The following is a 26,248-nucleotide window of genomic DNA, read 5'->3' as shown; positions in this document are numbered from 1 at the left end:
ACACAGGCTGTAAAATATAGAGCTGGCAAATGATGAGCCTGCAGTTAACTCATACTTTTATTTTGTGAGTTTTACTGGAACAACTTAAGTCCCAATGAGAACTAGTTATAGTGAGCTCTGTGAATGACCCAGAGATTGGCAGACATTTTAGATGTTTTGATCTCAAACCCACAGGAAAAAACGCAAAGAAATGTATTTTCTTTTTAATTAAAGTAACCTGATACTTTTCATTGTTAAACACTTAAATGGAAAAAAAAACTATTCAATACTCACAATGAAAGTTCAGTTTTGACCTTGAAAACAGTAGTTGACAAACAATCTTTTTACAAGCAGTTCTGGAGCTTTTTATTGTATCACATGATATTAGTTTGCCTAATTGGAGGTCCCTCGAGAGCACTTAAAATGCCCAAGTAGAAATAGGAAATTTGAACATCCATAAAGATCGAGTGATACGATTGAAAGCTACAGAACAGCTACTAAACAGAAAGTGGGTTTTTCTATTTTATAATATTAACTTAAGTTTACGGTTTCTTTCTTACTGCAGGGGTCAGACAACTTTACTATCAAAAGACCCATTTTTGGCCCAAGAAAAGTTAAAACCTGCCTGGAGCTATAAAACATATTTGTGGCATTGGTGCCAATTTCTCGCTGCTGGTTGTTGTATTAAATACTCTTTCTCCCCCCTTTCCTGTCTATCTCGAGCTGCCCTTTGACAATAAAGGCAAAAAAAGAGCGCTGTTTTAATCTTCCTTATGTGAAAACATGAATGTAAGCAAGAACTTGGGAGCATTGTCCACATTTTTCAAATTCAAGCTGCCATCTTGATGAATAAAACCCATTTTATCTTTAAGCAAAGGAAGCTGGTGAACTTGATGCTCGTACAATCTACTGTAACTCTGAATACAGTAGCTGAGAGTGTCTCTTCTTGATGATTTAAAGGATCTCATACAGCACTCATAAGTTTTGGGCTTGTGGTTTCATGTGACTTTTCCAAAAAAACAAGACACCAAACTAAACCGATCGCTCTCGACGCTCGCTCAACGGAGAATGGCGGGAGGATAAAACATAAGCCTCCCTCCTCAAACCCTCCCTCTCTATCCCTCAACACAAACAGTACGCCCAGATAATGAGGCCGGGTGAGAAAGTGTAAAGTGGAGGTGTATTGAGGGGCTGTGTAAGCTGGCCTAATCCTCCTTCACAGCATTTGTTGTGTCATTAGAGCTGTATGGGTTGTGGATACTGTGACACAGGCCCTATTCACTCCCATAGCCCTCAGCCAGTGCACTGCAGAGAGCCGCTGTTGTGTTTGGAGCAGCTTTAAGCCACGGTGGATTTTCAAAAGGTAGGAGCGCCCTCAAAGACCACACAGGACCCCTCCCCTGGGGGGGCAGAAAAGTAGTCAAATCTGGTGACAGGAGGTAAATACCAAAGGTCACGCAACAAAAACACCAGACTCTTAAGATTCACTCAGCAGCTTTATTTTTTGTGCAAATCTCATGACAGAGGACCTGGGTACATGGATGGACCAGTGATGATGTGGTTTTATTTATTATGTGGGTGAAAGCAGGTGTTTTAGTTTGCTGCCTTTATGTAAACCATCCTTGTCTCATCTGCTGTTCTCCTGCCAAAACAATTATCAACGTTAAGACTTAATTTCTATGAATAAAATCTCCTACAGAGACTTGAAAAAAACAAAACAAAACAAAAATTCTACGCTGCTGTTTCATTCATATTTTAAGCCTGGATAAAATGACTGAATATAGGGTACAGTACATTGGAGAGTTATATTCTATAATACATATTATTGACATTTTCTCAAACATGAAAAGTGAAACAATGTTAGCAGCCAATGCCAGCGGTATTGGTCATTCAAGTTTTTATAAAGAACAGAGATATTTTCAGAGTTTATCGATAAGTCTGATTCTTCGATTGAATAACTGAGACAAGATGGCACCATGCAGTTTGTAAGGCTGAGGTTTCCTACAAGAAGAAAGCTGTCAGGGTTGATCTATTCAGTTCCAAAAGGAATTTCACTCGGGGGCGGGGGAACTGCATTTTTATTCCCTTTCTAAAATGAAAACAGGTGCAGTAACTACAAACCGACTAACTGCTGGCTAACTGTTGTAGCTTAGGTAACAGGGATGTAACGATATACGGTTAAATGGCGACACAAACGTGAAGATTCAAATCCGTGAGGTGACAAATGGATGGTGATAATCTTTTTAAACAGGAGAGGAGAGCTATCTACTTTTGACTTTGCTTGTTTAACCTTCACACTGCATGAAGGTATAAAGACACGGCAGCATCAGGTCAAAGGTTAGGCTGTATTCGAACTTTGGCCATAATGTAGCTTGTAGTACGCAGTATGCTAACAAAAGCTAAATCTACAGTATGCCAAAAATACCCAGATGTCCTAGCTAAAATCTCCAGTATGAAACGATCAGCTTAACTCGCCTCGTCAGAGAACATTTGAGGCCAGACATTAGCTGTGTAGATTTTGAATTGATTTTGAGGCAGTTGTAAGAACATTTATGTAATTGTTAATTTTCTTACCGCTGTTATTCTGTAATAACTACTGTTTTGTAGTAAACGAGCTACAAAACACACATTACATTTGCACTGAAGTAATTTGGTTGCTTCCAATCATCAGCTCTCTCACTCCATCTTTGGGAAAATCACAAAAATCCACAATTATAACATCTCCTTCTTTTCGATAATGGGATGCTACACAGTAGCGGTGGTTTGCTATTAGCTGTGCTATTGTTAACTTCCGCTTTCCAAAACCAGAAACTGACTGAGTCTGGTCTAGCATATTGCAAAATAAATTGATTTTACAGTTTCATACTACATACTACTATAAAAAGCAGTATGAAGTTCGTCTGTAACATGAAGTAGGTGGTTCTGAATACAGTCTTTGACATTGAGAATGCAACATCCTATTTAAAATTGAATGTTTTGGCTATTGTAGTTGACAGGGTTATATTTTCAGTTTTAGAAAAGGAAATGTGTTTTCTTTTGCACATTGTTATCCACCTCAGAAATAAAAAAGGATTCTTCAATGTGAAAGTATCACGAATCGAATTGTGAATCTATGTATCGTTACATCCCTATTAGGTAACAGTGAATGATTGTGTACTCTACTTGGTGCAGCTACTGTACATTCCCCTCCTGTGTACCGTACCATACAGTGCTGATACGAGGTAGTAGAGATTCATTCCTTTATAACTGTAAACCATACAACTCAGGAGAATGACTAACATATTCATATACAGTACAATATGATAGAACAAGCATCACAAAGTAGCAATATTGCTTTTGGCTACAGCTCTTATTGCTGGCTTATTAAAACATTAGAATGGCTCAGATGATTAAAAACAGCTTTGATTATATTTCCCAAAGTACTCTCAGTACAGTATAATGGTGCGCCATTGCCCAGCACACATCCATTCATAGCACTGACTAGGTGCAGAAAACTCAATATACTCATCCTTACCTACACAGTATCTGCAAACGTTCACGCTTATGTAGGTATTAAGACTTTTTCAGACATTTCAAACGCAAAATAAATAAAACTTAAGGCCAGTTTTGCCAGTGAAATGACAAAAAACACACTCTGTAAAAGAGTACTTAATCGCATGGCTGATTTCTCCTTAAAACATGGCAGAACAAGAAATTCAACTTATTCAAAATCTTCTATATTGACATGATTTGCTGAAGTCATGAGTGCTATATTTAACACGATTCAAGAACTTTTGAGGTGCCTGAATACTGGTAGACAAACTCAAGTGATTTCAATACATTTTAAGCACCTGCAAGCGCCCCGCATCAGGACCTTTCACCCTGATCCTGATCTCACTTGGGCTGTTCTTTGAGCTGGTGTTCCCTGAAAACACCAGTGAAGGTAGCTGTCCACACGTGCAGGGCCGTCCCAGCGGAGAGGGTGAGGAAAAAGAGGAAGGCAACTTGGAAACCGAACCAATCCACCACGCCTCCAGCCAAGGCGCTGAACGTCAGCTTTCCCAGCACCTCCAGGGTCGCCAGGAAACTGTAGTGTGTCGCCTGAAAAAGAGAGGAAGAGGGGAAAAGAGAGGAAGGAATGATGAGAAAGTAGAGGAGAGGGAAGTGAGTGGAGAAAAGGGACAAAGGGGAAGGAGAGGGTTTGGGAAATGAAGACACATTGTAAGGAAAAGGAGGGAGTAGTAGATGGGAAAGTGGAAAAGGTGCACTTCATCCTATCCTGTAGCACAATTTATTAGTCGATGTTTTTCAGACTGTAATAAAGAATAATTAGCAACAGCAAACAACAACACAGAACTGTGTGACTTTCAGGAAAAAGCCCCAAAGTGCAAAAACAAATGATAGAAGAGAAAAATAAAAAAAGAAAAAGACTGAAAGAGAAAGCGTGAGATCATGGCCTGAGACGATGGACGGAGGCCAAACGAAGAAGAGTATCTGATCCCAGCCTTAAGGCTTTCTCAAGACTGGGCGAGAGGGAGAGAGGAAGAAAGAGAGAAAGAGAGGGACGGAGATTACCTAATCTCCCCAAAGCCTCCTCCCTCTGCCCGAGAACACAGCATCAGGTGAGGCAGGTACACAACAGAAGGACTCTGGTGACACCTATCACTGACCAAACAACTTAATTCATTAGGCTCAGGACTCTTTTCTTCATTATAACAAATACCTTTAATCCTCCCATCAAAGAAATACAGATTGCACTTGTAAGAAGCCGGCACTGGAAAATAAATCATTCTGAAAGAAAGATTATTATTCTGCAGTTTAAAACCGTGTGAAACAGTTAACCTTCAGCTGGACACTGCAGCAGGTAAACAAGAGTCTTTCACTACTGTGTGTCCACAAATTACACCATTCACTGGATTAAATAGTTTTAAGCAAAACTGACAGAAACACTCTGTGAGGGTTTGCTGCTTGTCTCTGTTTTATATCATTATTTAATGAATATCTTTTAGTTTTGCACTGTTGGTCAGATGGAAAAAGGCATCTGAAGACGCTTATTCTGACATTTTTCATTATTTTTTTTGACATTTTTTCATCTGAAGTTGCAGCTCTTAATCTTTCCATCACATAAATTTGGACTGCGCTTGACGTTTTTTTAATTCTACAGAGACAACAGGTAATTCTGAAATCTTTTCACAATCCGTACGGGACATTTCTCACTGGAAAAACAAAGACTGAAAGTAAAACAATATGAATTGGATGAGAGTTGAGGAGCTGGTGGTGAGTTTAGACTATCTGAGCTGTGACTGCGGTCTGTACGCTGAGGTAGAGAGCTCTGAGAGCCTGTGTGACCACAGCTAAGTGGAGTGCCTTTATTCTGAGCAACTTGTTTAACAGATTGGGTTTCGTTCTCCTGGGGATCGTTAACAAGCACTCACACTATCAGCTTTCTGTCACTGGATAGCACTACCTTCAATAACGCACACATATACACACAACGAGCACAGGCGAGCTAATGCTCTCCCCTCCTGTGTGCTCGTACACACACTGATTCACACACCGACACACTAAAAAGCAAACAGTATATGTGTCATGAGAACCTCTCAAATTAACCGTGGTTCTCATCATCGCATGTTGTGATTGATTCTCTTGTCAATTCTTTTATCAGTAACCAGATCCTGATATCTGTGCTACAGCTTTTTGATTTGTTTCCCCCTTTCTTCTCCACTTTAAGAGTGACAGCAATTTAAATGATAATTTGTCACCTTCAGAGATTGACTGAGTGATGTCTGAATGGCTGTGTGAACAGCGATCACCTCCAGGCAGCGATGGCCCAGTTACGACGGGGACAAAAGAAGTTATGTCAAAGAGGAGACAACGAGAGAGGAGAGGAAAAAGTCAGAATTGGAAAAGAGAGCGTTTAAAGGACTACAGAATGACAAAGAAATAGAGTGAGCCGGTAGGTGGGAAAATGTCAGCAAGCGTGGAAAAAAACTGGAAAGAGGGGGGACAAAAGGAAAAGAAGCAAAGAGAGAAAGAGAGAGTGGGTCTGACATTTTCCAGATGGAAACAGCTGGTGAGAACTGACAGGTATAGGTGAACATAGGTGTGGTACTGTACGCTGAGGATTTCCCTCTCGGCCCCCCTTTGACAACCAAAGTAAATGACCTAATATTATATAATAGCACAATTAAACCAAGACAGAGGAGAGGAAAGAGGGTGGAGGGGAAAAAAGAGGGATTGTGTTGTCGTTGTTAAGCTACAGGAGATGACCTAACACCAAAGAATGAGACAATTAACACTAAAAACATGGTGACAAGAGAGTCAAATTATTAAATAACAGCAGCCTGGGTCTATGAGTAAAGTCTGTTTTACCTGAATGCTTTCCTCGGCCCTCTGAGTGCAATGCATCATGGTAGTGAAGGTGAGCGTGGTGATGAGACCGCCCAGGAAGTGTTGAACACTCATGCTCAGAACGGCCATACCTGAGGGAACGAGCACACCACGAAATCAAGCAACAACAGCTAAAACACGTCTGAGTGCAGCTTTAAGTTTTTCTGAAAAGTAGAATTTGTACACTGTTTTCTGCTCTGCTTCACTTCTCACTACACTGCTCTGTGTAGAAGTCAAAGTAGGGAGACAAAGCAGCGAGAAAACGGTAAGCTGCTGAAGTGTCTCCTCTCCTCTCCCTCCCCCCCTGCCTCGTCCCCAAAACACATGTAGTGTATCCTCTGAGGGGAAGTGGCAGAGCGGTGTTAGTGGGGAAACACAGAGGAACCACAGAGCCTATCTGTCTCTGCTCCCGCTAACACTGAATTATTCACTCAAGCCGCCAGAGTTTTTCCTGAATAAGATTCTTCAGTCAGCGACACAAGACTGTTGGAGTCACACAGATACACCGACTGATCAGACTGGAAGAGAGGGAAGCGGAGGGTTATCATGTAATATTGAAAAATCTGAAACTGAATGTTTTTCCTGAAATCTTTGTTCTGGGTTTAAAGGAAAGGGGTGGGAGGGGGTGGAGGCCTCAACTTTCTGTCTGAGAGGCCTGATAGGGGAACAGACAACTCCGACGGAGATGAATGGGGCAAATCTGAATCCCAATGCTGTGTAACAGAATCAGATGTGTCATTCAGACATTAATAACTGAATGGCTCTCTGGAGAGAGAGGGGGAGCGCACCTGTCTGTCAGTATCCTCCGTATCATCCGATCTTATTCTGTATAAATACTGAACGTCTGGCTCAAGAGCTTGTGCTGTAGGTCAGTGGCTCCCAACTGTTTTTTGAATTGTGACGCTGTGTCAGACAATTTCTATAACTTTCTGAAACCGTCAATCCCACATTCACTTCAGGCAGCGATTGGCCAGCTGTGCTCTCTCTCAAGCTCCCAGTTTTCATTCTTTTTTGTCATTTTTTGTGTGTGCGAATGAGTGTAACACTATGAATCTCATGTGTACATTACTGAAACTTTTAGCTTCCGACGTTGTCGTCCAACACTTTGTACAAACTAATTGACTTTAGAGAACACCACTGCTTTTAAAAGGTGTATGATTTAGTGGCCTCTAGCAGTGTAGTTGTAGATTTCATATTGTGTGGCCACGAACCACACAAAAAAACTAGTAGCAGAAAAATCTAGTGGGCAAGTGTTTGGTTTGTCCCTTCTGGGCAGTTCAACATAGTGGCCTCCACATATGGCGACCTGCAGTAGCTGTGGCTAAAAACGGCTCATTCTAAGGAAACAAAATAGATCTTCCTAAATGTTACACACTGGACCTTTATTACATGTAACAACCATAATAAATCCAATCAAATATACTGCAATGCAGCACATTTGATATATTAAATCAGAAAGTCTAATATCTCAGGATCTGTCTGTAAATGTGAGAAATAAATTCAAAATCCTCCAAAATGTTACACACTAGACCTTTAAGATGAAGCAATGCCTACTTCTCCTCTCATCACATGTTGAAAATATCTAAGTACTGTGAGGATTTGATTAATTTTAGAGGCCTGAGGAGGTAAAACTTCTCAGAAGAAAAAAAACCTGAAAGAAAGAACATAATTGTAGAAATATGTTCTGTTTTTAATTTTCTACTTATCTGCGAACACTGTGACCCCATTGGGGGTTTGGAAAGCACTGCTGCAGGCAACTGATGAAGTGCCGACCAGTTTTAGTTGGATCAACAGGCTCCAGGTCACTACACTACAACTACAGGCCTCAGTAAACTTTCACTGTGAAGGTGAATGTCTATTGTAAAATCCTGTTACCTAACGTTAATATTAAATGACACAGCTGCAAGGCAAGCTGACAGAAATCAGCTGGTATATTCCATCAGAACACACACCTTACTGTATGTCACAAATATCCAGGGAGCTGAACACACACACACACACAGAAACACACCTGCACAGGGGTGAATGTCATATTGTTAAATTGTGGTGTTGACTCAACTTAAAGCTCATTTTTGAGAACGTAGTTTGTTGTATTTTTGAGTGTCTTTCAGTCATAGCTGTGAAAACCATTGTTGATCATTGTAATTCAGTTGTGTTCACCAAAGTGCTTTCTTTATTCACCAAATTATATATATATATATATATATATATATATAGTGTTTATGACCGATCAAGGAGCATATTCAACCAGTTGAATAAATAGTTCTTAATCTAACTTGACCATTCTACATTCACATTATACATTTAGGACTTAATCCATGTATATATATATGTACCTGCATGCTAATAACTGCATGCTTTATGTGTTTATTCAAGAAACTAGCAAGTCAAAGGAGGACACTGTTTATGGGATAAAGATCTGGAGAGTTTGAATATTTAAATCTACAGAATTCAAATAACAACATGTGGTGGGCTTATAGACTATTCATGGAGAAGAATAAAAGACCAACAGGGTCATTCTTTACTTCTTTCATGAGTTCACTACATAGGGATATTGGCAATTGGTATTATGTGCTGAAACTGAGCCCCAGTTAAATTGGTGTGATTGTATTTTGTCTGTCTCACCTTTCATGAGCGGTGATGGTTCCAGTACAGTGAGTAGAGAGCTCTGGAAGACCATGCTGATGGTTCGCAATACGAACACGCGTCGCATCAGAGCCCCGATGCTGAGGAGAGAAACAAACAAAGAGCCGAGTATCAGACAAACGTTTGCCAACTTTTAGGTACGAGTGTTATGTATGAGCAGTGTGATATGCGGTGACAGTGGCTCAAGGCTAGTATCATTTAATCTGGAGACATTCTGTGTTTCGTTTCATGTCACAGACAATTACACACATGCATGCGCACACACAGTAACATGCGTGCACGTGCCTAAGTAAACAAGTCCCCAGACGCTAATTGATTCCCTGTTAGTGCAAGAAAATCATCCCCCTGTGGGTTTGCTTCGTGACGTAATCAATAACCTAAGGAGATCCCCAGCATGAGGAAGATAATTAATCACTGTTAACACACACACACACTCTCACACTGTTGTGTGACATCAGGGATTAACAATGCCAATCACTCAGAGGATGCCTGCCACTCAAAGGACTGTGTGTGTGTTTGTTTATGTTTTGTTTTTTTTGCATGTAATTATTTATGTGTAAAAAAGGCTGTGAGGAAGAAGAGGCCTGTCACACGAAACAGGATATCTGATTTAGGTTGATAAGCACTCTCACTGAGTAAAGCCATGAACAGTTTCAGTCCGTGATTGAGATTTAAAGTTTAAATGTTCTTCTTGGCAAAGTTGCCGAGTTCATTTCAATCTCCTGCTTCATGAGACGAACCCTGAGCGCTCGTTCTGTCCAGTAAGAGTAGACCTGATGAAACCCAGTCTGTCTGCCCTGGTTGACCCCGTTCTGTTTGGATGTTTACTTCCTGATTCACTGCTGACTTATTCTAACGCTTTTTAAGCATCATTACAGGTGGGCCTAAGTTATAAATACAATATGTGTGTGTGTGTGTAAAAGTAAGTATAGATTATTTCTGAATATTGACCTATGAGTGTGTTCCTTTATTTTATGGTGGACAGTAGAAATGTGACATGTGAGGAGAAACAGAGGGCAGCTGACATTCAAAAAAGCTCCCTGATTACACTAAAACCAGGTACATTATTATTATATGGATACCAGATCAGGTATGTCATCGCCTACTGATCATCTTGGGATTTCTAAATGCAAAGTAGCTGCTTGAACAGCAGCGACAATGGCAACTAAACAAAGTGGATACATAAAACATTTAAAAAATGTTTAAAAATTTTAAAAAAGTCCTGAGCAACGTTATATGGTGCAACAGTGCGCACAACTTCTGCATATCACCGCCATCAACTTTATGTTGGTTCTGCAATGCAGGTTTTTTTTTCTCTCTACTGGTTTCCACTCAGTTTTGGCAACTAAAGCTGGATAAAAACAGTCCAAAACTGAATATATTCAGTTTATAATCTAGTTTTGACGAGGAAAAGCAGCAAATTCTCACGCAGGAGGAGCTGGAACCATTAAATATTTGTCGATTCACAACTTGTTTAATCATATAATTGTTGAAGCTCTAATCTAACCTGTGAAGACACCCATTTAATTGTGTTTCTTTAATATTTGCCCCAGCAACTATAGAGGAAAAAAAAGCTAATGCATCTCAAACACTATGATAAAATAAACTCACCTGTGTGTGAGTATTACAGAAGACTATTTTAAAAGGAAAGCAGAAGACCTTTGGTTGTGCTTACGCTTTCTTTGACTCATTCATTCTGAAGAGATAAAACATTTTGCAAATATCCAGTAATACAGCTCTTAAATCAGCTGAATTCTATTTATTTCACCTTTTTATTTCCCTCCCTCCTCCGTATCTTCTCCACTCACCAACTCTCCCCTCCTCACCCAGCCTTTCCTTACCTCTCTACTAGAAAACCAATCCTGCATCATTCACATGCTAAAGACATTCTTCTCTCTGCTGCTCCTTTACCTCCCGTCTCAATGACAGCCTTTCATATCACGCACTCTCAAGAGATGCTGTGAGTGTGTGAGTATATGTGTGTGTGAATGTGTGTGTGTGCGTGTGAGAATGTGTGTGTGTGTGTGTGTGTGTGTGAGAAAGAGAACCTGCCTGGCTGCCACCTCACGCGGGCCGGGCCCAGATAAGAATAGCCGTGTTCTCAGGTTGCCAGTGGCGGTTGTAAAGGGGGTCATTCACCGACCACTCAGCCGTTTCTGATGTTGGGGAGGATAAACCTTCCAACTGAGCTTTTAGAGGTGGGACCACAGCCTAGTGGACAGCACTTTTTCTGTGTCTACGTGTGTGTGAGTACAGGAGGAGGTAAGGAAGTGTTGATCTGACATTGGATGCAAAGATATATCCATTTTGAACACATTACCTCGTTGTTAAATCTTTTACTTTGCACTAGTGGCCGAACTATAATACTGACATATAATATTGATATTAAAACAAAGAACATTAACAAAGTACATTACATAACATAATATATATTTAACACTGGCCAGTAATGATTTTATATTACATATCCTTTCATTTTTTTCAATATTTTTGGGGGGCTTTTTCCCTTTATTAGATAGGACAGCTGAAGATATACAGGAAAGGGGGTAGAGAGAGGGGCAGCAAAGGGCCACAGGTTGGATTCAAACCCATGGCCGCTGCAGCAAGGACTCATTGGTTTGTGGGGGACCGTTTTGAAGCCTCAAGTTCATCATTATGATTGACGCCATGTTGCTTTTTAGCAGCCTGCGTTGGTGGTGTACTGAGAGTTGATCTGCTCTCACTGGCTGCACAGTTTTGACTTGTCCGTAGCAGGAACTCGGACTCACTATTTTACTCTAAATTGGACTATAATCTACAAAATGCACATCATGCTGTATGAAAGACTCGAAACTAGCGATTGAGACCATAAACTCATTGGGAAAGTGTTTACTGAGCTAATAAATAAAGCAGGATGTTAGGTAATTTGCTCATAAGACTCAATACTATTGGACTTCTGCCCCCTGCAGGCCACTGAAAATTAATAAATGAATTAAAAAGAAACTTCCATGTTGGCTTCACTTCACAGACCTGGAAGCTCTGTCCACTAATTACATACTTATTGGTTATTAGCCAATGGTTAGCCACACTGACCAGGCTGGCTGCATTTGTGTCTGCAGACATTTCTTGTTTATCTGCCCCGTGAGCGCAGGAATTGTCCGTTACCGATTATCTCAAAACGCCACATAATAATCTTGATGAATCGCTATTTTGCACATCCATCGTTCTAACTGTTTGTTGATTCATTGGATATATAAGTTACTGTCTGTTTCTCTACAATCAACTCACGTTAAATCTTTTTAAAGAAAGTTAAAAATGGGTGGCATAATCACTCGACATGCCAGAAATCTATTGCAATGGATTCTAATGAAGGTTGGGGAACTTTTTAAATTACCACTCTGATTCATTAGCTGTCATATTCCACACACTGGCCTAACAGAGGTGCTTCAATTACAGGTCAAACAAGCAGGTGTCATATGCCTGTTCTTACAGCAGATTACTGCACAGTGGGTGCGAATAGTTGACTGGTAAACTCATGATACCGCCAGAAACCGAAACTAGTAAAGAGTAACAAGTCATTTAGATGAGTGTTTTGTGTCTTTGTCAGTGTGTGAACATTTTACTGCCTTTACAAGTTACCGAGTCCTTTACAAGTGAGATGGAAGAGAAAGAGTGAGAGATCAAAAGCCAGAGTATGACAATGACATCTTTTGAAAGCGCTTTCCCCTCAACAAAAATGTCGCCTTTGGAGGCTTGCTGTGTGTTTGCTAGTGTCACTTTACAAGAGGAGAAAACCTGGGAGCCAGTTGAAAACACAACACAAGCACAAAAAGACATGAGACGTGAGACGGAGCAACTGATACATGCCAACAAATGGGCATGCACACAACAACACACAACACAAACAGACACCAACACATGAGCAAAGGGCACAGGTTCACTTCACCTGTCCACTGACTGACACACTGTATCCCTAATAATACTGATCAATGGCTACCACGCTGTGGGAAGTATACGTAACATACTATCCTCTATAAAGGCATTGTTGTTATTTATAGTTACATTATGTCACACTGGCCATAGGCAGGGCTGTGCTATGATGTGATCCTTGTATAAGCAGACATATAACCTTATGCTACGATGGTCAGGCACAAATGGCACAGTGTCAATGTGCTCAAGGGTAAAACACGTAAAGGTTACATACAATCACAGACACTGCGTATCCAAAACCGGATTCCACTGTACAAATGTTTATACATGCATTATCATCACTATTGTAGGATTTACTCTTCGGCTTATCCAATACTGTGGGAGAAACTAATAAAAGAGTGTGCTGCTTGAGAAGGATAGGTCTGCGAATAATATATAGCGCCAAGGCCTCCCAATTAATATATAGTCAAAATGTATTGTTAATTAGTCTATGGTTCTGGCTACTAGTATTAAACGATGGGGGTGTACTCATTACAGAGTTGGCAGAGTGAAGACAGTCAGAAGGAGCGATCTTACCGTCTCTCCTCTAGATTAGATATATATAAATCCAGATTCTTCAGTTTCTTAATGTGCAAAGAAACGACAACGATTCTTATTTTTCAGTGTGGATTTTATTTGATGTATCTACTAATAGACAAAAACTTATAAATACCTATTGAGGTTTTTATTATTAGTGTTATAATAACATACTTCCATTTTCCTACAATTGTAGGATCTTCTCATCTTGGATACCTATGCCTCAAGCTGATCGTTTTTAAGGTGCAATGATACTCGAGACGTATTCTAAGCGATGGAGTCCAAAATCATTGATAGTTATTTAATCATAGTCAATTTCTAGGATGTAAAAATATTACTCGAGATTAATAAATCCGTATGCTAGATCAAAAGTAAATTAGGCTTGGAGCAGGTAGCTAAGCGAGACGATATTTTTAAGTACATAGATAAATACAGAATAGGTCTCGAAAACATCATCATGTATCTTCCTTAGTAATATCCAAGAGATAGTTATGAATCTAACTGATGAAGTTGCGTTGTCTCCTAGCGATGTCAAGTACTCTTCTAGAGGGGATGTGTTTGAGTACTGTGTGGTGTGTGTGTGCGCATGAGTGTGTGTGATGGATTTGCTGCTCATGCTGTTCTCACACCACACACCAGACACAGGGGGTCCCTGAGCTCTCAAACAAGGCTATGTTTACTTAAATTACTGTACACACATAGACAGACAGGCGGCAACACACACACACACACATATGCACAAGCACACGAGGCTACGAATAGTAATCAAAACACTGGAAGAATGGGCACAGAGTGAAGAGGAAGAGGTGAAGGAGGAGGAAAAAAGCTGCAGGAAAGAAGGAGTCAGTGTACACGAAAAGCTTGGAGGAGGAAGAAGAAGAGGAGCAGGATGAGAAGAGGAAGATGATGATGATGGTACTGTAACATCTGGTGGGACGAGTGAGGAGAGTGAGGCAGTCAGATACATGTTACATGTGGTGCAGTGGACTGTACCTGATCAATCTTCTCTTCTTTCCCGCTGCTGAAAACCTACAACCAGCTTTACAGATTTTTCTTTAAAGGCTCAATTTCTCCCCTTGATTCTTAAATTTTTAAATATTTAATAGGTTGTTGTCAAGTTGTGTTAGCTGTTTGTGAGGCACCGAAATTATATTCCTCTGCTGGTAGCACAGTGCCAACACTCTTCTACTGCTTCAGACCGGCTTGTTTCTAATCAAGAACTGTTCAAAAATGCTGATTACTGTTTCTCAAAGCCCGAGCAGACGTCCTAAAATGTCGCTAATACACCATTAATTGATCATCAAAATGGTTGGGAGTTAATTTAATTAATTAGTTAAATTTAATAGTTCTATAGTCTAATAACTGATTAGTCGATCGAGAGACAATACAATTTCGATTATCAGTCAAATATTTAACTTATTTTTTGAGAAAAAATGCCAAAAACTTCCTGATTCCAGCTGCTCAAATGTGAATATTTGCTTTGTTTTCATAATCTTCTATTACGGTAAACAGAATACGTAAAGATGTCTTTTAAACATTTTTATATACCTAATGAGTGATTGATTTATTGAGCAATCAAGTGGAAAATGAATCCATAATTAAAATCATTGTTAGTTGTTAGTGAATATTGAAGAACTCCATGGAAGAATGTGGATTTGGTCACTTTTACAGGCATTTTATCCATTTTTAAGACGCCAATTCATTTTACAACACTTCTGCCAAACAAAAACAATCACGGTGGAGCCAGAGATAAACCAAGTGATGGTGTTGATGAAGGCTACCTGAACTGGGCGAGCAGCAGGCCTCCGAGGAACGACCCGCAGATGGAGAAGCCCATGGCGATCACGCCATTCCAGAAGCCCAGCTCTCTGGCGGTCATGTGATGATCCAAAAGGAAGAGAGGAAACATGGTCACTGCACCCTGCTCACCTGCGGAGGAGAGAGAGAGGTGGACAAAGAGGGAAGATCAGGAGGAAAGGGACGATGAGAAACAGAAGGAGAAGAAGAGGGGAACAAGGGAAGCAAGGGGAAAATATACAATCAATACACTGTAACTTATGTACTGTACGTCTCTGACTAAGCATTGCTGTTTTTCACATACAGTAAATATGTGAGACACTTCCTGAACACACACGCCTATTCCAATCACAGTCAAATAGGATGAGGATGTTGTACCAAACTGTTTAGCCTGCAAGTCTGAACAACATGGTTTTCCTGAGATGACAACTGCAGAATCAAATACAGCACACCAACACGCAGCGTACCTAGGCCTATTCCTGGAAAGTGTCAATAATAGATGCCTGACAAGAAAAAGAATACCCTCAGTCACTTTATCAAACGGGGGCCTAGCACTTTTCCTAAAGCACAAAAAGGAAAACACAACAAAAACACCAAAACTTCCACAGATGAAACAGACCTCACAAAGACCTTTCAGTCAAAATAAAAAGTTTCTGTCACACAGTAAGACTTTCTCTGTGTGGCGTTGAGTGTGGGGGTAATGTTCTGCTGAACATTACAGTAAAATATTCAGTGGCGCCGACTATACGCCATTATTATATTAATGGAGACTGACTTCAGAAAGACAGTGGGACCAAGGAGCTGCGTGAGTGACAGCTTGGCTCCCAGACTGCTGTCAAAGACGACGCAACACAACCGACGACTCACTCACTCAGTCAGCCAGGAGACAAACAAAAATAGAGAAAGAGAGAAAAAAAAAAGACAGATGAAACAGACTGAAATAAAAAAAAATAATAATAATAAGAGAAAGCTGAGAAGCTCCCAGTGATAGGGAGTGCAGCAGCAGAACGAGAGTGTCACCGCTGTAACAGTGGTGTGACAACCCGGCAGGAAAAACGTGGGGTAGGAAATGTGGATTCTCTGTGTAGGAAACACGTCTCTCACTTCTGTCACTCATGTTTCACTGCTGGCAATTTACACATAGCTGATACAGGAGGGGATGACTACATTCAATTTGATCATATTAAATTAAGCAATACGATAGTTCGTCCTGAACATATCTACCTGTCTGACAGACAAATGTGTTTTTCGTTCAGATAAAGTAAAATAGAAGCAAAAATGTGAAGGCTGGAGTGAAAATGAGCAATTTTGTTTGTCTGTTTATTGTTGTTGTCTGTACATACAAACAAATACATGAGGGTGTGTATGAGGATATGTACAGTACATGCATACGTGTATTTGTATGTGTAAGGTATATGTAGCTATGTACATGTGTCGACCTATATATGTGTGTATGTCTATTTGTGTATATGGACATGTGTATGTATGTACAGATGTTTGTATGTATGAATATGAATCGACCCTTTGTCCTATATTGATGTCTGATATCTGATGTAACAATAACAATACAACAGCAATACTAATAATACTAATAATACTAATAATACTAATCATAATAAGTCCTTAAAACCACCGTTACATGGTTTAATTAAATACAATACCATATAATACAATACGTGCAAAGATAGCATATCATAAAGAAATAAAACCAAATATTGAACAGAAAATAAAATAAAATAGAGACAAACAGAGAGAGATATAATAAAATATGAACACGAGTAGACATTATAAAATATACAAATGCCGGTCTGTGTTTTTAAAGGTTTTTTAACCTGATATTGAGGGTGAGTTTGTTCCACAGTGCTGGAGCTTAAACAGTAGGACTTTCAACAACATTTGATTCTCCCATATGAGGGATCTTAGAGCAGAGTAAGGGGTTAAGAGCTCTGGATGTAAAGTGGGATTTAAAAGTAATCAATAGAACGGATGGGGAGGCAGTGTAATTCTGTCAGGGAAGCTCATTCTCTCTCCATACATATATAAATGTGGAGAGAGTGTGAGCCTGTTGTAGGCTTAAAGTGATTTTATAATTGTAAAAATGTGTAGCCATTACACATCAAATTATTTTATTTTTTTAACATTGCATTTTTATACTATTTTATTTATATATTTTGCTGAACCTCGATACCGGTGGCTACTTTGTCCGGTGGCTTGGCCAGCTAAGGATGAAAAAAAGAAAAGTCTCTTTAAAAATAGAGAATTTAGCCAACGCTGCTGACTTATAGGCTGTGAGAAGTTAGCATTATAAGGCTGACATAGCAAAAGTTGCTGACTCCCAACATAAGCAAAAGAGACAAGAGGAGCAAACTACCGTTCTTTTAAGTCTGCAGAGATCTTTCACATCGCAGCAGACGTATTTGCACTGAAGATGTTTATTGTATGTAATTTTCTCTCACATGACAGCAACATATTACATAAATGCTGCCCATAAACCCAATGAGGTGGTCAAACCCAAGACCTAAAGTGGATCTTTATAATATATGACATTACATTACTACCACTCCACACACCCAGTGGGGGCCGCACTGATACACTTACACCCTCTCTGTGCATTATTCACATTTTAATCTCTGTCATCCTCTGTGCTCAACTGTTTTGAGCTGCATCAACTGCGCGGTAAGCATATTAGTCATAATAAAGTAAACATTGGCAGCAGCGGTACCCATGATGCCTGGGTTGTTTACCCATGGTTCTGTGCTCCCGATCCTGCCTGCCTGTTGTTTAGCTCAAAGCTCAGAGCTTTCACAGTCCTGCCTTCAACTAATTATTTCTTTAAAGAGGGAGGGGGGGGGAGAGTTAGGGGGGAGGGCGTGCAGACAAACACAACCAGGCTGATTATTCCTTTCTATAAATATTCTCAAAGCAACAATTGTCCATTTCAGCAGGGATTTCATTAGACATCCGCAAAGATTAAACAAGCAGAGTGAAGGGGAAGGAGAAAAGGGTGGAACAAGAGCGAAGGGGGAGAGAAGATGAGAGAGGGAACAGAGTGGGGAGAAAGAGAGAAAAGTGGGGGATTAAGAGAAAGTCAGTAATAACGAGAAAAACAAGAAAGAAATGAAGAAAAAGGGAGAGAAGGTAAAAAGGGGAAAGAGAAGTAGATAACAAAAAAAATGAGACGGACGGTAGAGCAGGAAATGACAATCATAATGCATTTATTTGAAAATAAAAATAAAGAGATGAGAGTTAAACATGACTGAAGAGAAAGGAGAGCAGCCGGGGATGAAGACAGCTAAAGACAGAGGAAGAGGAGGGGGGAGCAGATGAACAGAGACATTGTTAGGAGGTTAGTGAAGAGGAAACAGAGCAGGGATGGCAGGCTCAAAGAAAACTCTGTGTTTATGTTTACATTAGAGACAGACAGCACAGAAAGACCAAACAACTTATCATTAAGAGGGAAAGTGACAGACAGAAGGGAGGCGGGGTTGTTTTTATTTATCCTCGTCAACATGGAGTTGTAAGCAAGTATAAGCAGGGTCCAAGACATGGAGAGAAACAAAGCACATTAAAGGCCTGAAACCCTCTTCCACTGATCAGCTTCTTACCTACAAGATCAAATCCTTTTCTTCTAAAGTCTGAACAGTTTTGGTTATCTCACATATTTGGAGAAGAGCTACAAACCACGCCCACTGTCATAATGAAGTTAATGGTGAAGGCAGTAAAGCCTCCAAAGACCACAGCAGATAAAAAAGAAACTAAAAATGTTATTAAAAGGTAGCAACTTTAGCAACTACAGCTATTAATCAAAGAAATAAGGATAACCTGGTCCACTGGGCAGCAACCTTTACTATAAAAACTAGCAAAAGCGCTCTATTTACTGCTGAGACATTTCTGTTTTTGGATCTGGAGTTCATAGCTAGCCTTGGGAGACTCAATAACGAGTACCCACCGCTATTGTTGTTTAGCAAAGTACAGAGGAAAAGACACCAGATCAGTAAAGTATGACGCACATTTTAGTTGATGAAATGTTAAAAAGAAAATTGTATTTGGTGAGTAAGAGCTACACATGTTTACAACTGGAAAAAATAAGTTTCAATTTAGGCCTTATTGATTTTTCATATATTTGTTTTGACAAAACCACAGGGAACCACAGGAAAGGGACTAAAGAGTGCCTACCCCTGATGTAGTCTATGCATTTGAGCAACAATATATGATTTTCAGCACAAATAATGTGGTCAAATCAATGATCAAACAAAAGGTGAAGTGAATGTCTAGTATGCAGGATGTAGAGGTATCGAGACTGTGGCTTCACCCTCTCCTTCTAAGCACAAAGGAGAAACTACGGTGGCCACAAAACACATGAACATTCCTCTCTAGAGCCAGTATATATATCCCATCTCTGCCAATAGAGCCTCCTAAATGTTACACACTGGACCTTATAATAATGAGGATAATCTATTAATTGTGTTAGCCTAGCTGCTAAAAAATATATTATTATATTATAATATTATATTATTATACATAAATGTAGATATTTCTGAACATCAAATGTAACCTTCATATGTTTTATAACGTGAATAATCTAAGAACTTAATAACTATCTCACCACTCTTTATGTCTTAACCTAACCTAACCTACCAGCCAATCAGAGGCAGAGTAGGGCACCAACACATGCATTTAATGTAGGTTTAATAACATCTTTTTTGTCTCATGTCTGAATCTCACATTCACCCAAAATTAGGTATGTTGAGATGAATACACATTTTGTCTTCTGTGATCAAACCAGCTCACCAACCATATTTGGAAGTTCAACTTCCTTTAACTTATTTTTTACCTATGTATGTATATGTTTATAAACAAAAGTGTGGCAGAAGGGGGCCGAGTTCTTGTACAGAGAGGGATCAGAGTAAAGATATGGGTGAGATGAGGGTGAGAGGTCGATGAGGACAGTGGGGTCAAATCCTGCTGCAGCTCAGACAAAAGAGCTGGCAGAGCAGGAGAGATCACTGAGGACACTCAGTCCTCCGACATTATCACTCCCTGCAAAGAGAGCGGTAAACAGAGACAGGTTCATGCATACTACATGTTTGAGCACTGCACACACACACACACACACACACACACACATATACATAAATGTCTGTGTGCATACAACTGCACACACGCACACCTTTAAGCTCCTAATGCTCCCTGCAGGCAAAACAGTAAACAGTTATGTCTATAGGCTCACTAACATGGGAGAATACACGACAACCACTATCTCTCTACCCAATCAACACCTGATGGGTTACTGGGTTGATTGTGTTTGTTCTCTGTGTGTATTTTCTGAGAAATCATGTAACATTAACATTAATTCAAATACACTGTCCCCATCGTTTTCAATGATGTTTCAATGACTGCTGTAGGATCTTGGCAGACATTTGCAGGGAGGTTGCAGAAACACACTCAACTCTTTTTAATAAATTAAATACATTTGTGTTTTTCTAATGCTATTAAAGGTTTACCAAACTATTTATTTAAGTGCACCAACAAAATAGCTCAAGATTATCAATTATTATCCATTGACCAATGCACTTAATGCTGATTTTATTATCATTAAGACAGAAAATCAGCTTTGTATTTGGCTTTTGCTCATTGTGTGAGATTTACGTGTTAAACATCTAAAAAGATCTTATCGTATATGTATCTGCTTGCATGAATGTGTTTATGTCTATTGCCATTTTGCTCTTTTTCTCTCTCTCAGGGCACCATGTGGTGGTTGTTCATTAATTCATCCCCTCCTTCAGCCTCGCTCCCTGCAGTCCTTCTTTCTCCCTCTGGAAAATACCCCCCACTACCTCCTTAAGTTTCTCTCTTCTCTCATTCCCACTCTTCCGCCTCCCTTCATCTCTCCATTACCATTACCTTCACCAGCCCCACTATCCTTCACTTCTGCCTGTCGTCCATGTATCTGAAACTCTTCAAGGTTTCATCTCAATAACGCATTTAATTAATTAATATAGCGGTGCCACAATAAATACATTTATCCATCCATCTTTCCCTTCTCCCCTCCTTCAGAACATTTGAGGAAGAGAGAGATATGCATTAAGAGTCACCTTAAACATGTTGCATAAAGCTCATAAAATGATGCACATCAGGGGGCTACAGTGCAACAGTAAACTGAATATAAATGACTATTAAACAATGCAAGAACAAGACCTTTGTCAGTGGCTTTTTAGTGGCTTTATGTACGCAATAAACTAGCAACTGAGTGTATTTCACTATTAACCCTTGTAGCCGTATTATAGAGGAAGAGGTTAAAGGGCAGTATTGGGACAAAGCTTTTCTTTTTTTGTGTTCATCCATCCATTCCTCCGTCCACCTGGTCACTTCCCAGAGAAAGCCACCATCAGGGTCCGCCTCCTCCCACCATCACTCCCTTCTCTTGTCAAAACATACAGGCTGCTGACTCCCTACCTTTACAAAGAGCCAGCTCTGAGGTGTGCCACACTGCAGCATCGCTTATTGAAAACTAATAATATGATTATATAATTGAGGACTACTTCCTGGCTACTAGGACTAATTATGTTCCTCAAATTGCTGAATTGTAGTAAGTAAGTTTGCCATTTAGCTATAACTGCTTAGTGAACGGGGCTTGGTTCCTCATGTAGGAAAACACCAGGATATTAAATGTTTGTATGCAACATTTGAGCGTATTTACAACTCCAAACTCCCCTTGTTTGCCTCTTCCTGGCCCTTACATTCCCTCTCACTAGCGCCTACTTTCCTCCCCCTCCTGCCCTCCGCCCGTCCCTGCGAGCCTACCCAGACAGTTCTCCCATCAAGCCCGTGGCCTCAGATGGCACAAGGGTCACAGTTCAGACACGAGGCCCCTCGCGATTGGCCACTGTGTTGGCGCAAACTCAGAGTTCATTAGGGAATAGATGAGGGAGAAGGGTCTGTGCTTTTATATGAGTGTGTGTGTGTTAGTGTTGTGCGTTCAGACAGGCAGATCACCAGTCCCACACAAACATACCCACACACCCCTTGAACAAAAACAATAGTGTCTCACATGGGCAATTATGCTGGCACATCCAGGCCTAATCTAAAATATTACACAATAGTTTTTTTTTTTCGGGCAAAGGTGGGAAACATTTAGAGTACTACAACAGGAAAATGCTAACAAGTGAGATGGCTGTCGATGAGTCTACGGAGCTCAATCAGCAATTCTTGTTGTAATCACCAGTTTCAGTCGATAGTGTGTGTGTGAGGGCGATGGAGAGAGTGTTTTTTTTTTGGGGGGGGGTTGCTCCGTAGACAGATTAGGGGGTCCAGCCAGCTCTCATATTTTGTCTAGTAGTGTCGTCTGCTGGGGCTCATCCGATTACCGAGCCACCCTTAACACTCTCTCAAAAACACACACACACGCAATATCAAAACAAAAGGCACAGATATTGGAGCACATATACAAAGTAAAGACTATGCAAATCTGAAGAGACAATTATATTCCCACCACCCACATACACACGTATAAACACACATCAGCGTGAAGCGCCGTCTTCCATTTCAGTTTCTGAACGCAACAGACACAAAGACACTGTAATCCTTACATAATCCCCTTCTGCTACCAAACACCAAACTCTGGTCATATCAACTCTCTCTCCCACACACACACACACACACACACACACAGGCTTGACTGATCCATAACTACTTTAAAATTTTAGTTTCTTACGGAAGTTACACACAAAACTATCTGCGTGAACTCAATATGCATCCATACTAACACTGTATTCCCGTTCAAGTGCCTTAGGTTTATACTTTTATATAACTGTGACATTTAAAAACAACTGCTTTATCTTAGCAGGGCTTGTAGTTTACAGTGTGCGTGCATACAGGACCTGCTGAGACAATAACTTCACCAACTTCTTCAATACGCTCATTCCTGAGTTCAGTCTCTAATGGACACACCGACAGAGACATCTAGTGGAGAGTTCTCAGTACTACATGAAGGCAGGAACAGCTGAAGAAAAGTTTAGTGGGACAAAAGGGACCTTTTGAAGAAATATAACTTTAATTTTTTTATAAAATAAGCTTTTTTTTCCTTCTTTTTTTGTCTGAAAAGCTGATAAACTGGTCTCCCATTTATAGGTAGATGGGCTGGGAGTGCTCCAATGTATTCTTTACTGTGGTTTTTCATCTGTTTTCTTCTTTACTGGTGTCCCTCGTGATCATTTGAACACCCAATTATAGCTGAAATTAGTGGATCAATATTAGTAGTTCAAAAGAAAATGCTATTTTGAAAAACGTATTCATCGTTTCAGTCATTTATTAATCAAAAATTCCCATTCTCTGGTTCCAGCATCTCCAATATCAGGACTTTCTTCTTTTTATATAATTGTAAGCTGAATTATCTTTGTGTTTTTGTGTTGCTCTGATAAAACAAGACATTTGAAGATGTCATCCTGGAACAACTAAATGGACATTTGTCAAATGTTTGCAACATCTGATAAGTCAAACAATAGAAGCAATTTAACTAATAAATAATAAAATAATCATTGGAAGCAGCCCTGAAAGCAAAGAAAAGCAAAGTACATTTTCATATAGAAAGGTTAACTGTGGTCAACGTGGCTCTGAATCTTAATGTGTTTCGGACAGAACACAAAGAGGTTAAATCTCACTTCCTTTGTCCACCATGTGCTGCTAGTTAAACGCTATGTTCCAGCATATCAAGTGTAGACGACACAATAAAAACTGTGTGTAAATCGAATGATGATTGTTGTTTCCAAAAGGAGACAGTATGATTATAGCTAAATATTGGCATGTAGATGTAGAAGTGAAATGTGTTGCTAGGGGGTGCTATTGAGCCACACCCATACTAGATGTAAATGCCCGCCTGTTCTGACATGTGTGCGGCGTTTCATGAGTTTATTGAGCATCTCCAGACGCTGAAAAATGCAACCGAGGCAACGCCGTTTCACGAAAACGCACATGCTTCATAATAAAGCTTCATCGTGGTCTTAAGGCTTTAGTAACCCAGTTTGAGGTGGATCTGGTCGACCTGCTAGGAAGAGTATATCAGAGTATAAAAGATGTAATTTCCTGTTGCCTGGGTGACAATCCCTGAATATTGGATTCAAAGTGGGACATTTATCAAACATATGAAGTTTGGTGCAGATTTGACCACATAAAACTCAAGATACGACAAATTCCTGTTTCACTCCATGGCCACGTTTTTAAATGAAAACTCAAGGTTTTAATAAGTTTTCATTAGAAAAGTCTTTAGATTACACCGACCCAATTTCAAGTCAACCTAGTTCATTTTGTAGGAGTCTGTTAAAGTGCAATGCCTGTTAGAAATGACCACTAAATTCAAAATGCCTGTTGGGTTTGGGGGATGTTTCCTAGAGGGTTTTATGTAAGTCTGGACCTGATACATGTGCCTACCAAACCTCATACATATCGGTGAATCGTGCTGCAGGGGGCCGCTCTGTAGGGGGCGCTTTCGAGCCACTCTGCCGCGCCCACACGCAAAACCCACAACCACTGACCTGTGTGCCACATTTCAGGAGTTTTCGAGCACGTTCAGCACCTCAAAAACCGGATTTATTTGTGGTAAAAAGATAATTCCTGTGCTTTTCTTTCTAACCCCACTCACCTAGTTTGTACGTCAGCACGTACAGGACTGTCCAAGGGGTGCCGGGCACTGCCAGCAGCTTCCTCCACACCCTCCACGGCCTCATAGCGTCTGCTTCCTGCCCTCCCCTCCTGCTGCCATCTGCCTGCTGGCCCCTCACAGGCTCATCGTCCAGCACGGGGGCCCCCCACACAAACAGGGCCACGCCTGCGTACACAAACGTCAGCAGCATAAACATCCAGCTCCATCCCGCCACGTCTATCACAGCCAGCAGCCCTCCTCCGGCAAACACCGACCCGGCTTTATAGCCCACCACCTGGGCTGTGTTGCCCAGCCCCAGCTCCCCACGACCTTTCAACAACCCCACGGCGGCCCCGTCTACAGCAATGTCCTGGACAGATGCCAAGGAGTTCATGGCCAACAGGGTTCCTGCTACTCCCCAGATATGTGCTTCTGGGGCCAGGGCGGCACTGGAGAGGCATGTCAAAGCCAGCCCAGACACCGTCCCCACCAGCCAGCGCCGCTTGGTGCCCACCCGGTCCACGAAAGGGGCCCAGAGCACCTTGAGGACCCAGGGGAAGTAGAGGATCTTGGTGAAGCCGATGCGGGTGAGGGAATGACCGGCTCCGCGCAGGTAGACAGGGAGCAGGGACGACTGGAGACCGTAGGGGATGCCCTGGACGAAGTACAGCAGGCCCAGGAAGACTAGTTTGTCATTCATGATCTACCTCCAACTTTTACTGAGCAGTGGTCCATGGGTCAGGTCATTGTCCTTGAGTCTGGTTATGGTAGGTGAGGGGAGGGGGGCAGACCTGGAATGAAAAGACAAAGAGTTTGAGGTTTTATTAGTGTTGAACTGAGATATGAGGGGGGGTGTGGGCTGGGGGGGGGTTCCTGCAAGCAGCCTTAAAAGGATGTGTCTGTTTTAGCTCAGTTATCAGAAACGTCCACCTGGCTAAAAGACTTTAACACACTGCACACACACTGCACACACACTGCACACACCACGGCTCCCTTTGACCATTTCATCTGAATCAAAAAACACACACGTGACTTCAGCTCGCTCACATTTTTTGCAGTTTTAAAGTTTTGACTCACTTAGCCACCGTTAGCTTTCTAGCCTTACAGTCGTGCTAATCTACACGCTTTAAACACATTTCGTGTCGGTGTTGTTTTTTGGAGTTTGTTTACAGTCAGATAAACAGTCCCCCCCCCCCCTGCAGCTGTTTAAGAGATAAACATCAACACGTACTGGGGAAGAGAAAGGTTGGTTAGCCTAGCTGTTAGCACGCCGCTGCTCCGCCTGTTTATGTCTGTGTGAGCTGTGAGGTTGCCAGGTTCAGTGTGACAGACAGC

General features: G+C 40.9%; 1 protein-coding gene across 2 annotated transcripts; it reads right to left on the bottom strand.

The window, feature by feature from the left end:
* Positions 1-1,462: 1,462 nt before the first annotated feature.
* On the bottom strand, positions 1,463-26,248 carry mfsd3 (major facilitator superfamily domain containing 3). 2 transcript variants are annotated; one of them, XM_035657939.1, is made up of 6 exons: positions 26,145-26,248; positions 24,914-25,704; positions 15,261-15,408; positions 8,974-9,074; positions 6,331-6,440; positions 3,853-4,059 (listed from the first exon to the last, which is right to left on the bottom strand). In XM_035657939.1, exons 2-6 carry the CDS (start codon positions 25,611-25,613, stop codon positions 3,853-3,855), a joined length of 1,266 nt encoding a protein of 421 aa, XP_035513832.1. In that variant the 5' UTR covers positions 25,614-25,704; positions 26,145-26,248. The 2 variants fall into 2 exon arrangements, with proteins under 2 accessions (XP_035513833.1, XP_035513832.1); XM_035657940.1 differs by lacking the exon at positions 26,145-26,248 and having other exon boundaries at positions 1,463-4,059; positions 24,914-25,613.

Source organism: Morone saxatilis, unplaced genomic scaffold (genome assembly GCF_004916995.1).
Source record: "Morone saxatilis isolate NCDOM2014 unplaced genomic scaffold, NCSU_SB_2.0 Contig16, whole genome shotgun sequence".
Lineage (NCBI taxonomy): Eukaryota > Metazoa > Chordata > Actinopteri > Moronidae > Morone > Morone saxatilis.
The sequence above is the reverse complement of the archived record's forward strand: the minus strand, read 5'-3'. Positions and strand labels throughout refer to the sequence as shown.